General features: G+C 37.1%; 1 protein-coding gene across 1 annotated transcript; it reads left to right on the top strand.

Annotated features, from left to right (window-relative positions):
- Positions 1-5,738: 5,738 nt before the first annotated feature.
- LOC105046400 (aspartic proteinase 36) lies at positions 5,739-14,448 on the top strand. The gene is made up of 10 exons (XM_010924976.4): positions 5,739-6,161; positions 6,730-6,859; positions 7,042-7,301; positions 8,101-8,328; positions 10,671-10,833; positions 11,557-11,630; positions 11,760-11,856; positions 11,979-12,045; positions 13,952-14,023; positions 14,112-14,448. The coding sequence occupies exons 1-10, from the start codon at positions 5,878-5,880 to the stop codon at positions 14,276-14,278; spliced, it is 1,542 nt and encodes a 513-aa protein (XP_010923278.2). The 5' UTR covers positions 5,739-5,877; the 3' UTR covers positions 14,279-14,448.
- Positions 14,449-14,779: the final 331 nt, after the last annotated feature.

The following is a 14,779-nucleotide window of genomic DNA, read 5'->3' as shown; positions in this document are numbered from 1 at the left end:
ATCGTCGGAGCATCGAGGTTGGAATTAATGAGGCTCACCAGACATTGACCCACATGTGCAAGGGATCTCAAGGCATCGGCAGACCATTTCTCTCCCTTTTGTTCGTTGAGAAACTACTTTTCGACTGGCGATAGAATGTTCCTCAAGTATTCCACTGTAGATTGGAAGATCTCTACTGTGGATGGAGCATGAAGCATCGGATCTGAGGATCCTGCATGAGTAGGGGATGCAAGAAAATGCCCAGCATGAGTCCTCATCTCTGGAGATCCCCCAATCTCTATCATCTTGGTCAGATCTTTTTTCAGGTTGTCGATCGCCTCTTCCATCTGCACTTTCTCAGTCGGATCTTTTTCGAAGCTCCTCGATGCTCATCTCTGGTGCCATCTCCATCAGTGGCCCACCAGTCAGAATTTTCTCTGGAGAATCCTGCGTCGTAGCTTTCAATGGTTGGACTGTGAGTTCGATGGTAGGAATAGCATGTTCTTCTTCCCTGACTGTGGATCACGTTTCAGCAATCAGAACCACAACCTGCCTCCTATGAGCCAGAATTTGCTCAAGTCTCTTCACATGCTGTGAATTCATCTTGCTCCAAAGAATCATGATGGATAATCAGCACAAAAAGATCGGTGGCGACCCATGCCTTCAAAGAGCAAATTTAAAGAAGGAAGAAAATGAAAGGCCATCGCAAGATAATTAAAACCTCGAAGAGACCATCATTTGAGTGGTTCCATCAGTTATGTCCATCTGCATTAGTCACATTAGGCCGACGTCATCCACCTTAAATACAACAGAAGCAGACGTGAAGGTAAAAGTGCTTAGTATTAGATCCGAGGCACTTTTGGAGTATTTCGTCTGATTCTCAAATTTAGGAGTAAGGAGGTAGTGTTACGGTGATTACCGTGAGCACTTCAGATCAGCGCTATATCAAAACACATGTCAAGCTCACGGGCCTCATTAATACGATTGCTGACCGCTGTATGAGTTGAAGAGTCTATCTCCGTACTGAGCTGAAGCGTCCTCAAGGTCTGACCTGTATATGAGCTGTTCAGTGGACTTATCTCTTCAACGTACATGATAGCTGTCCATCCCAAATAAGATAAGATTTGACGTAACCATCTCTCCTGATCTCGCGGGAGTATTTAAGGGCTGAATTATCTCATCCAGTTTGGCATGTCTAATGGTCCGACAATCTCGAGATCATGCAATTTCACAGCTAATAACCCAGCTATTCAACATTCTTCTATATAAATAACCAGAGCTCCGAAGACCAAGATAAGTTCAATCGAACCTTTCTCAGAGAACTCGTTGCTGTTTTTTATTATCTATTTTTTTAACTTGAGCATCGGAAAGTCTTCACCGGAGCCACAACCTTCGATTTGGAGGTTTGGAGCTTGTTTTATAGGTTGCTCCAGCACCAACACCACCACTCGAGGTTTTTAGGTGTCCGTCTTCTGACTCCGACCGATTTAAGCAACAACATCTTCCATGATCGGACCGACTATAAAAATTTTAATCCTTTATTTTAGACATCACAAAATATATAAATAACCATATGGCATGGATAAATATGGAGATAAAACTGCTTGGTATTAGCCTCGTCCGGTAGGCATAAATAATCACAGCGCTTTACCTATTTTCTTGCAGGCTTCGCTCGAAAATGGAGCAGCAGACGCAATGTGCCAAAAGAAACAGTGAACCCACTGCAATGATAGTCTGCCTGGCATTATTACCTATTCCACCGGATTGGTTTCCTTGGTCTCTACCGGTCAAAGCAGAGATCTAGCACAACTCATTCCTTTCTGAGAACCCAAACGGTCCAAATATTTGCCTGTCTAAAGAGAATTCACAGACCACAGAGAGACAAATGCTAATTATTATAGAATGGTGCCATTTAGGCAAAAGCCGAAACTTAGTAAGAAAAATGGGAGAAGTGGGAACTTAGGGATCTTTCCTTTCTCCTCTTATTTGTTTACATGCATGTTTAGTTTTCCTATACGCACTAAAGTGGCGGGTGGTTCCTTTCAATGATAGATTAAGGAGGAGAGCCCACAGGAAATGCTTTATCCGGACCAGATAAAGTGATGTTAGAAGTGGAATAGTGTGGGGATTTGAACTCTTGGAGTAATGCATGATCCGCACTAGATTCCTTTTGTGCGAATCTGGGCCTACACAAGTGGCCGAAGCTCGCTGGTTTCTATTTTATCCTCTCGAATAACCAGCTATTGATTAATAGGACCCACTTTAATTGATGGTGGATGATCTAACATAATTAAAGTAAAGGTTTTTTTATATATATATCCGCTCAAATATTTAAATTTATACAAATTTTTTTTAAATTGATATCTACGTATATATCCTCATAAAATATTTTTTTTTTGTACATGTACTCGTATCATCTAGTACCGTTAAAAATTAACAGTTTAAAATTAAAATGACTAAAATATCCTTATGGATAGATATGTAAAAAGAAAAATTTATAAGAATATATATGTTAATAATAATTTTATGAGGTTATTTAACTAAATTTGAATATTTGGAAGGGTATACACGCAAAAAATCCTAAACATAAATACACCTTCTTGATTTATTAATTCTTTCCTTATTCTAATAGATAAAAAATAATATATATAAATAAAATAATAAATTTATTTATTTATTAATTTACATAGATAAATGATCTTTTTATCAAATGATAGATCAAAATTATTTTATCTAAAAATAAACAGATCATAATCATCCATATTTCCTCTAATGTATAATAATATGCTTTTAAAAAAATATCTAAAACTGATATTAGATAAATAGCTTCTACATTTGCATAGAATGGACATAGTTGTGGATTTGGACATTATGTAACAAAAAAGTTTATAATCTTATTATATTTTATTTTAAAAATTTTTATCGAAAATATCTTTGTGAAGTGTATAAGATATATCTTGTTGTTATAAGATGGACATAATCGTCTCATCTTGCATAAAAATAAAATATAATATAGTATTCTAACATACAAAATATTGTATAATATCATCATCGTATTATTATATTATGTAATATATTACTACATTATAGAGTAAGAGAGTCTGAATCCATTTAGATGAAATAGATAAAAATTAAATTAGAATTGTTTGCATGTATATCCTTCTAAATATTTAAATTTACATAAATATCCTCATAAAATTGCTATTTGTATATATATATCTTATAATTTTTTTTTGCACATGCACCCATAAAGATATTTTATCATTTAAATTTTAAATCATTAATTTTTTAATACGTTAAATAATGTGGGTACATATGTAAAAAAAAAAAGAATATACATACAAAATAAATATTTTATAAAGATATATATATAATTATAAAATATTAATTTTAAAAAATATTTATATAAATTTGAATATTTAAAAAGATATACATGTAAAAAAAATTTAAAGTAATCGATCATGCAATGCCATGAGAGGAATGGTGAGACCTAGTTGCCAGTTCATCGGGATTGTACATAAATCAGACCCCGGCCTGCCTGGACCATCCGTTCCAAAATTGCTTTTGATATACTATGACCGTGAAATCATCCAATGGGCTCGGTCAAGAATCTTGTTTAGCTTAGTTTGGATTTATTGCTTTGAGTAGGTTAGGTTGTTTTTTCCAACCTTCATGGCTGACTTTATGGCCCATACCCAATGCAGGTCAACGTAGGGAACATTGGATAGCTCATCTAATTCAAGTGGTGTACAAGACCCAAATTCTTTCATACAACGATCAACATAATGCATAATTGACTCATCACTACATACTTGAGGTTTGCATTATCTTAGGTAACATATATGACGTATGAGGCGATGTCTCTATTTGTGACCATTTTTTGATATCAAATAGGTGAAAAAAGGTGTAGCTAATAGAACGATGAAATCTTAATAATATTTCTTTGCTTGATTTTGTGCATTTAACTTGCTCTAGGTGCATGTAAACTAGTATGACAGCACATACGTGGCTGTGCTTGATCCAAATTCCGCCAATTGCAATATATTATCATGACCTGCAGCATCATTTTCACATCGTGCACCGACCTCTAATTTATTTTGTAGTAAAAGTTGATTTCTAGAAAGAAATAGCACCTATATTAAGGAGTAGTGAACGCAACTTCCAGTGAGATTCATATGTACGGTATCTTTGTATGATTGTTTAAAAAGTTTTTTTTTTTTTTTTTTTTACAAATAGATGATGGTGCGAGAATAATCCAAAAAATCAAGATACACAAAATTCACAAGGTCAGCAGGCAGTTCTAACCCTGTCTCCAAATCCAATTGCCAAAATACTTTGCAATAAAAATCACCATTCAGTCTACTGCAGTATTAGTCTTTCGATAAACATGCCGAAATTTGACTGCAGCAGCTTGACGAAAAGATGTCTAGATATTTCGGAGGAGAGGATGACTATCGAGTTGCCTAGCATCTTTCTGAATCTAAGCAATGACTATGGTAGAATCATTCTCGAGGTAAATTCTCTACTCATGAAGCTACTCTCTAGCGAAAATAATTTCTGTTCAGATGGCATAAAGCTCCACATTCGGGACAGAAAGCTCGAAGAGGTGGGAGCCACCGACCGTCAGAAGTCTCTTATTAACATTGCGAATGATAAAGCCAGCTCCATCTTTTTCATTCTTGACACTGTCATTAAAGTTTAACTTAAGAGCCTTTTAAATTTCTGCAAGCATGGAGGGAACATGATCTTCTTAGGATTCTGTTCATGGTCATCAGCACTCAGTGATAATATAATGTGGCTTCGAGGTCTTAGCCTAATGAGGTAAAAGGATTAATATACTAACATATGGTTACAACGACACAGTCCGACTTCGATGACGCATGGTATATACAAAATTTCAAGTGTCGAAATGGAAGAGCGAATCATGGTCCATCGATCAGCTACTCTCCGGAAATCAAAGCTATTCTTATTTCTTCAACTGGAATGCCCAACCAATTATAAGAATATGTTACCCGGCCCGGCAACCATATCAGACCAAACTTTTGGAAGAATAAACTGAGTAGACCATGCCAAATTCGTTCCGAATGCCGAATGCCAGTATAGCGATCAAACAGAAACGATGAAGAAGGGAAAAAAATCGGAGAAGCAGGCGGGAAGCAGCCCTGGAGGCCACCAGCACAACATAAAATACCAGGTAACTTGCCGCGCAAAGTTTCATGACTTCGTGCATTATTAGACATTAATTAATACTACCTATATTTCCAACAAAAAAAAAAAATGCTACCTATATATCATGATATATCGTCACGCAAGACACAAACAAGAAATAAAGGTAGGTGTAATTATTCACTCTCTTTTGGAACTCAACTTGATGCAATCATTGCCCTGTTTATCATCCAACTCTTAATCCAATCAACTTTCCTACAACTGTACAAGTAACGGCTAGCGGCCAAATTGGCAACCATCTCGTTGTACGCGACAGGACAGCAGGGATAAATACGTAAGCGGGACCCATCTAGATGAGCTAAATTCTCTGCGCAACCAGCCAACCAGAAACAGACACGTCATCGAACAGCCATTCGTGGGTCTCTTGGGGCGAACAGCCAAGCCACGTTTCCCCAAGGCTGGCTAAACCCACCACCGTACGAGTCAAAATGGGAAGAGGGAAGGGGAGAAGAGAAGACGTATAAACGAGCACGCCGTATCGCACGTAATCCCTTTCCCTTTTCTTGCCCTTGTGTGAACTCCTCTCTCTTTCTCTCTCGGACGAAAAAGTAGAAGAAAAGAGAGCTTCTCTTCTCGTCTTGTACGTTCTTCCGAACCGCCGCTCTCCCTCGTTCCAAAGATCTCTCATTTATTTTCTTCTTTCTCGCGCGCTTGGGGTCGGAGGAGAGGCAGATGAAGAAGCCGCCGCCGCTGATCGTGCCGCTGGTGGCCGCGGCGGTGATTGTAGCCCACCTGACCGTGTTCTCGGCGGCGGCGGCGGCCGGCGGGGGGTTCCCGGCGAAGCTGACGCTGGAGAGGGCCGTGCCGGCGCGGGGGGTCGCGTTGGAGCACCTCAAGGCTCGGGACCGGGCCCGCCATGGACGAATGCTGCTGGGGTCCTCCTCGGCGTCGCCGGCCGCCGTCGCCGGGGTCGTGGATTTCCCCGTTGATGGCTCTGCGAATCCGTTCACCGTAGGGTAACTTTCTGAGATCCCTTGTCTCTTTTCTTTTTAATTATTGGTCTGGATTGGAGATCGGTGGGTGGTTTCTTTTCTCTTCTTTTCTCTTTTCTTTGTTCTTTCTTTTTCGTCTTTCGGTTTCTTGGGGATTGTGATCGTTGAGAAGATGGATGGACTCCCCTGTTTCTTTTCCTTCTTTCCTTTCTTTCTTTCTTTCTTTCTAATTTCTCTTAAAATTATGTTTTCGGGCTAGTCGCCAATTCCTTTTTCCCTGTGTTTCGAAATTTTATTTTTCCCTTTTTGGAATTTATATTCCAAGATCAAGTCATCCTTAGCTACTGTAAGATATGGTATAATGGGGATTTGGTTTTTTGCTAAACATTTGTTTATTTATATAAACTTCGGTTTTTGGGGCATAAAAAGCAGTTGGTTGTGTTTCGTTTTAGCGTCTTTAATGATTTTTTTTTTTTTTTGTTTTAATTATTCTATCTACAGGAAAGATAATGTTTTTAAGGTTCTTGTGATGGGTTTGTGTTGAGTTATGATCCTGACTTGAATCGTCCTAATTTTGGGTATTCATTTCTAGGCTTTACTTTACTCGTGTGAAATTGGGAAACCCTTCAAAAGAATTCTATGTTCAGATTGATACAGGCAGCGATATCTTATGGGTAACTTGCAGTCCTTGTAATGGATGCCCAACTTCCAGTGGGCTCAATGTAAGGCCATTCATTCCCTCAATTCCTTTTTCTTCTCCTCTAATTACTTAGATGGTATGGATATCAATACCATCAAACTACAGAAAATCATCAATATTTCGTACATGCCTTGATTTTCAGATGTTTGGATTGCATCATTGAGCTTCATGAGAAAACTTGATTATCACTGGTCTTCTTTGCAGATCGAACTGGAGTTCTTCGACCCTGATAAGTCATCCAGTGCATCACGGATCACTTGCTCGGATGATAGGTGCACCTCTGCCCTCCAAAGTGGAGAGGCAGTCTGCTCTACTTCCAGTTCTCAGAACTCACTGTGCAGTTACTCTTTTCAGTATGGTGATGGAAGTGGCACTTCTGGATACTATGTGTCTGACATGCTATACTTTGATACAGTCACTGGGGATGAGCAGACTGCAAACTCTTCAGCTACCATTGTTTTCGGGTAAAAGTGCTCATGATGGATGTTTGTCAACATTAGATTTTGTTTTGTTATGTTATTTTCAGTGATAGTTGATAGAAAATGATGGATAGTTGACTTGTTGTTCCAACAAGTATAGATTAGTGAAATCACATAACCCGCACGCAATAGATATCCACAGAAATTGCATCAGAGAATTTACCTTCTACATTTGTTTCATGCACCCTGGATATAAGGCAGTCATTGGAGGAAAACTGCTTTAAATTCTTTCCTTTTGTTGTTTAGTTCCACATGTCATGAATTAGACAAAGGCAAATGTTGAGGAGAGAGATATTTTCATCGACATCTTGCTAAAAATATGAAGTCTTGAAAATAGTGGGTTTTCAAAAGCCAATCTGCTGAAATATCGATGGAACTGGTTGCTATTTCATTTCATTTCATTCTATTATGGTCCTATGACTGCTGATTTCAAAAACTAAACAATGCCATCCCCCTTAGCTGGGACCTAGGAATAGGAAGCCAATTCAATCTTTTCCTCACTAGAAATTTGTATGTTTTAGATATATATTGTTTACTTGAATTAGATAATTTATTTATCCATGCTGAAGGTCATATTCCATATCATCAAGTATGAATTGATCGAAAAGGTTATACTTAATGTTTTGCAATTGGCTGCATTCTTATGTGTCCATCTTATGTCGGACATGCAAATCAATTATACATTATTCTTTTCTTCCTTCTTATTGGACTTTCAAATTAGCAGATAACAGAGGATGAAATTTTCTTGGATTTACTTATTGCTTTGGAATTACCTTTAAAACAGATGTAGCAACTCACAGTCTGGAGATCTGACCAAGTCAGATAGGGCTATTGATGGCATTTTTGGGTTTGGACAACATGATCTATCTGTCATTTCACAGCTCTCCTCTATAGGTGTGGCTCCCAAAGTCTTCTCTCATTGCTTGAAAGGGTCAGACAATGGTGGAGGGATATTGGTTCTCGGAGAAATTGTACAACCGGAGATTGTCTATACCCCACTTGTTCAATCACAGTAAGTGCTCTTTTTTGCAATGATTATGGCTATGCGGTTGACATTAGAATTCTTTTTAATGTCATGACTTCTTATGTGTGGATAGGCACATCTTTATTGCATGATCTACTTATTTTATTTGTTATGGTTGATATTGTTAATTTTTTTGAGGTTTATTTTGCTTAAAAAGTATTTGTTGAGGTTTACAACATGACAATGGCAAGGCCCACCTTGTTTAGGCTATATTCATTATGATCGAGGAACTTCTTTTTTCAAGCAAACGAACAAGCAAGCACATGTAATGCACGTTTGAGAAACTATGATGAAAAAACTAAAACATTGCAAAACTGAATAAGAAACAATTAGATTTAGAAAAAAGAACTTTGGTATCATATGGTACACCTGGTATGGGGTGTTACTCACCAGTATGGTGAACCTTGACACATATCATGGTACATCCTCATATCAATTCATGATTTGAGATGGTCTGACATGGCATGTTTTTGGGGTATGGTGAGGTATGTATTGTAGTATGGTTGGTTTTCAAACCTTTCCCAAGTGATGGTGACATCCTAATTAAGGATGCTATTAAAGGTAGTTGGTTTGCAAAGAGATAAACAAAGAAAAGAAAACAAGCAAGATCCATTAGAGAGAGGCAGAGAAGAGATTGTAGCAGTTGTATATGGGAAATGAGTAGTACAAAGGCACATCTTTTACCCCAAACCCAAAAGACAACTAATACTGCTATTAAAGAGATTTGAATGGCAAAGAGAGGGAAAAAATAATAAGACCCATTAGAGAGAGATGGTTGGGAAGTGTCCAGATCCGGGAAAAAAGAGCATAGGTGCCTATAATTGGAGGTGAAGTGAGTGGGGAGAGGGGGGGGGGGGGGGGAGAGATTTTAAGGAAGATACTAATTAAGTGAGGAAATTGAAGAAAGCAATTAAAGGAGGAGATTTAATAAGGAAAGAGAGATATGATTATATCAAAAGGAGAAAGGTGTGAGCCTATTTAGATTGTGGCCATTGAAGAGTTCGATATGCGGGGAAAAAAAAATTAGGGATGGAAAATTTGGTTCCCTTGGGAGATTAGATGGGACATTAGTTAAATCTACAGGAGTTCCATATTAGCTTATCCTTTTTTCTCCTTGCTTTTGTCCCATCCTAAAATCATGAAAGAAGCAGGAAAGAAATGGATGGGTGCATCCAGCATGTTCTGCGGACAGATTTAATGGACAAATCATCCCTGGAACATATCTAAAGTTCAAAGCTGTCTCTTTTAAAACTAATAATGTAGATGTCATTTTCTCTGTGCAATTTATTTACCAATTCGTATTATGTATCGTGCTAGATTGGACCATCTATATTAATAAATTCATGTAGACTATCACATAAAAGTTTAGCATTTCTTTGGCTTACAAACAACTTATGATGAGGTCTAGTTTCATAGTTTTCTGTGCAACATAGCTAATTCTCTTATCTATGATAATGAAATTACCTCTCTCATATCTAAGTGTGAACTAGGCTAAGCCTGACCTGGACTTGCAGCCATTATGCGTAATTCCAGATTTTCTTTGACATACTCATAGTGCTAGAGTTACAAATATATGAATGTTAGAATCTGACATTGTTAAAAGGTTATAGATCAAACAAACCTTAATCAACAGGATTTTAGGATTTGGACAATTTTATATATAACTATTTTTACTTTTTAGATACAAGTTTAAAAATATTAAAGTTATGATTATTGAAGAATTTTCACTATCTGGTAATGATTTATGGTTTGAGCTCTCATACCTTTAAAGAGGAGAGCATGAGTCATATTTTTAGCCATTTAGAAATTCTCAGCATAGCCTGCTTTGTATTGATTATTTAGACATTGGAGCTGTCGTGTTGGTTGCTTATATTCAGATGGTTTTGCTAAAACCAAATTTGAGATGATATGTCTGAAGGAACTTGTTGTCTTGTTCATTCCCTCTTGGACCTGGTTTAGAAAAGTAACCATTCTTAAACCCAAAATCTAGTTGGTAGGGATTGCATATTTTCTAAAGGAGAAGAATCCAAACTAGGAATCATGGCTATTTTGACGATGAGATCTTCATAAGATTTTAGACCTTGGGTTTGCGAAGGACAAGTAAATTCTCGCCTATATGCCTCTAATGTGCACCAATACACCTTCACATGAACTGGTGCATAATTTTTCAGGCAGTTTCTAGAATCCATATGACCATTTATTTCTATTTACATACTAGTAGACAAAGTTTGGACCTATATTCTTGGATGATTTTTCAGGAAAATTTTATGTTATGTCCGCCTCTGTGGATGCTGACTGCTTTTTTGACCCTTTTTCTTTTCAATTTCCAGGCCTCATTACAACTTGAATCTTGAGAGCATTGCTGTCAATGGGCAAACTGTACCCATTGATTCCTCTGTGTTGACAACATCAAATACTCAAGGAACAATTGTTGATTCGGGCACCACACTGGCTTATCTTGCAGATGAAGCTTATGATCCTTTTGTCAATGCAGTGAGTTTAACGTGTAATTCTTAAGATTTATTATTTCTTTTGTACAACGCTGACTGCTATTCTTAGGAATGGATTCAGCTTTTGGGTGTTTGGTTCTTAGGAATTATCAGTTCTTGCACAGTTATATTTCCATTTCTGCATGTCTGAATTTCCCTATGCAGCATATGTCAGTTTAACTCAAACATATTTAAATAAACAATAAAAGAATTTTTTTCTTAAGTTGTGATAGATTAGCAACCCTTATGCTTAATTGTTTCTAATGTAGCTATGCCAACTAATTTTTAGATTTGTTTGAAATCTTTTTTGGAGATTGAGCATTGGAATCTTATCCTGCCTATGTTTTTTTTGACCTGTATTTATGTTTGGTAGTTTCTTTGAAACTTCTCTGTCCATTTCCACCTTGTTCTTTGATGATAAAACCTTTGGCTTTAGCCCTTTTACATTGTTCGACTATCTAAAGCCAGCATCACACATCGAATGATCTCAACCAGTTCTTTAACGCTGTACTATTCATTTCCTTTGCCCCTGAGTTTCCTTTGATGTGCTAATTTCCAAGTTTAACATTATGATTTGACCAATAGGTCCTTCTTAGCATCCTTTGCTATGCATATGCATCGTAAGGCAAACATGAAAGATATGTATTCATGAACTCATTTTGTGCATCAGTCTTGCAATATTTTTTCCCTCATTTTTCCCAACTATGCCTCTTCTATTTTTTTGCAGGTAACTGCTTCCCTGTCATCATCAGTACATTCCTTTGTTTCAAAAGGAAACCAATGTTTTGTTACATCTAGCAGGTTTTATTTCTTTTACATAACAACTCAGCATTTCAAATTTTCAACTATTTTAACTTTTTTTTTTTTTTAAAGGTTGTTTTAAGTTGTTGAATATTTTATCATCCTAATACATGTCTTATTTGATAACAGTATTGATGAATCATTTCCTTCTGTTACATTAAATTTTATGGGTGGTGCATCCATGTCATTGAAGCCTCAGGACTATCTTTTGCAGCAGGGTTCTGTTGTGAGTTTCTTGACTTGCTTCATCAGACTTGCTACTTCTTCACCATGGCGTGATTATATCGTACATAGGCTGTCACTTAATTGTTATTTTATTTAAAACCATCTTCAATTTTGTGTGTACAGGACAATGCTATTATATGGTGTATTGGTTGGCAAAAAAACCAGGGTCAAGGAATAACAATATTAGGAGGTATGTGGACTACATTTTTCAAGCAGATTGTATGTTGTGAGAACATACTGGTTACATGATTTTATGTGTTGCATCATTGATCGATACACAGATCTCCTTCTTCCTCCTCCTCTCCCTCCCTCCCTCTCTCTCTCTCTCTCTCAGTTTTTTCATTACATATGGATACCAGTCCTGATTATGTATCAGTCGACATGTTGTGAACTTTATAATTTGGGAACACACTATTTTGTTGAGAGAGTAGTCATAATCCCATATTGGATAGAGAAGGAACCTTAATAGTGTGTATTGTACTTGTGGGCCCGTCCACTACTAGCTTAAGCTTTTGGGTTGAACTTTAACATTGTATTAGAGCCCATGATCCTTCTTGCATGGACTTTAGTCGTGCTTCTATACATCATTTCAGATCCCGATGTAACATCCTGTAGGATGCCAACATCATCTCAATGTGTCTCCTGGGATATCCCCCATCCCAAGTACTGGGATGGGGCAAGATGGTAATGCATCCCATTCTACTACAAAAATCCGAGAGAAGTCCATCCCATTGGACTTATAAAACCATGCTTATGGGCCCATCCACCTTCTGGTTTAAGCTTTTGAATTGGATTTTAACATAGAGAGTGCTGATAAATAAGCCTTTGGTGTAACACACCATGTTTGACATTTCCATCCTCAACATTTTATGTTTTGCACCTTATTAATATTATCTTTTTGAAACTTCTGCTATGTAGTGTTTTTCCTTTTCAAGATCAAGTAAAATGTAAGAAAAAATTATAGAACTTCCCTTTTTGTAAATAAGTGATGCCAAATGCTTCATGGTCATCAACTGGTTGTAATTGGATTTATTCCTAATGCTGACTGAACAAAGTTTAAGAAAAGGGGAAAAAAAAGATTCTCATCTTGACGAGTTTTGAGTACTTTGTGATTTTTAAGTTTCTGAGACTTTAATATTTTGTTGTAATTTTATCTGAACAAAAATCATACTTCTAGCATTTGGTATTTGCCATAGAGATACTGGCATTGATATAGTGATATTTAATATTATAGCTTTCTTTGCTCAAGCCCCTTAAAGAAAAATCTTGCCTCCGCTCCTACAATTATATCCCATGAACAGCATGATCTATTGGCATTAGTTTATTATTAGTTCATAGATTCTATGCATGGTGTTCATGTTTATGAGGAGTATAAATATTGTTCTGTATCTTCATCATTACTAGTTGATTGTTTGCCTATACCTAAAAAGGGTCAAACTTATTCATCTAATACAACTAGAGTTCCTCGAATTATCACCAGTCTGTCACATAGAGCCTCCATTTTTAAGCTATCCGGGCTGAACACTTCAAAATATCCTGCTGATGTTAGCAAAAAAGTGTCCGATACTAATTACCTTTTAAAAAAAAAAAAAAAAGTAATATGCAGAGGACTTAATTTGAGTAGCGGACGCTTCACTTAATGTGCCCTCAAATTTTTTCTGAACACGAAATGCCTATATCTACAATACAAAGTTTATTATTTTAAGCAAAATGCCATTACATTGTATATATGTATATACTATATACAATTGTAAGTACCTATGGAAACACACAGAGACATTTATTTATGTATGTGGATACAGACACATACTTGCATATACATGTGTATGTATATGTATGTGTCCCTGTGCCTAGATTTTTGGAGGCCACCATGCCCAACATTTGAGGATACTTAGACACCGCAAGTGCCTAGGTAATACCGGTCGCTGATAATCTTTTATTGTATTTATCTATTTTATTGCCACACAGCAGTTAGTTTGCTTTTTGTATGGTAGAATTCGATCTTTTAACATTAAGTTTGCACAATATAATCTTTGTTTCACAGTAGTATTATGCTCTTTCTTTTTTTTTTGATAAGTACCGTTCCTTCTTTGCAGATCTCGTTTTAAAAGACAAGATATTTGTTTATGATTTAGCAAATCAGCGGATAGGGTGGGCAAATTACGATTGTAAGTGCAACGATCACATGTAAATCCTTTTATTTATTTTGTTCTGCTGCTCCTGTTGAAAGAAAAAGAACCTCTCCTTGGTGCTCAGGTTCTCTTTCGGTGAATGTAACCACGTCTTCTGGTAAGAATGAGTACCTCAACACGGGTCAGCTGGATGTTAGTGGCTCACCAGGCGCTGCATTTTGGAAGCGTCAGCCAACTGACATTGCAGTATTCTTTGTATATATTTTTGTTCTTGCCATCTTATATCGATAGCAGAACATAACAGATAGAACACATGACACCACGACACTGGTGAACGTTACCACGCCTTCTGATAACCGAACAGAACATACGGGGACCACGATTCCATTCTTTATTGATGTATGTAGCAACTTGTTTTTTCGTCAATATTTATGTCAATTGCTGGAGCCTTCTTGCTGCAATTTTTTCTTTCCTTATTGTTGTGGACCACTGGCTCTCCGATGCTAGCAAGATTTCGCCGCGTTGCCTGCATCTGAGCCAATGTAAAAAGCCAAAGCATTTATGCTACTGCTTTTGCATTGGGAACATCAAGGCGAGTGTGGGAACGTCCAACGGATGATGTGGGAGAAGCATAGAATCGAATTACGCCGACGATGCTTTTGTCGGTCCCACCATGTTGCCTAAAATCTTAACCTTGTAGGCCCTTAATCGCGTGTGCCGTAAAAAGGAGTTTGGCTACTCTCTCTCTCTCTCTCTCTCTTTCTCTTTTTCTTTTCTTCTTCTTCTTCTTCT

This window comes from Elaeis guineensis, chromosome 6, assembly GCF_000442705.2.
Source record: "Elaeis guineensis isolate ETL-2024a chromosome 6, EG11, whole genome shotgun sequence".
In the NCBI taxonomy this organism is placed as follows: domain Eukaryota; kingdom Viridiplantae; phylum Streptophyta; class Magnoliopsida; order Arecales; family Arecaceae; genus Elaeis; species Elaeis guineensis.
The sequence above is the reverse complement of the archived record's forward strand: the minus strand, read 5'-3'. Positions and strand labels throughout refer to the sequence as shown.

Bases quoted from the DNA above. Each gene is read 5' to 3' on its own strand.
- LOC105046400 (XM_010924976.4), top strand. From the start codon at position 5,878: ATGAAGAAGCCGCCGCCGCTGATCGTGCCGCTGGTGGCCGCGGCGGTG. The intron at 6,162-6,729 runs GTAACTTTCTGA...ATTCATTTCTAG, and splicing joins GCGAATCCGTTCACCGTAGG to GCTTTACTTTACTCGTGTGA. The intron at 8,329-10,670 runs GTAAGTGCTCTT...TTCAATTTCCAG, and splicing joins ACCCCACTTGTTCAATCACA to GCCTCATTACAACTTGAATC.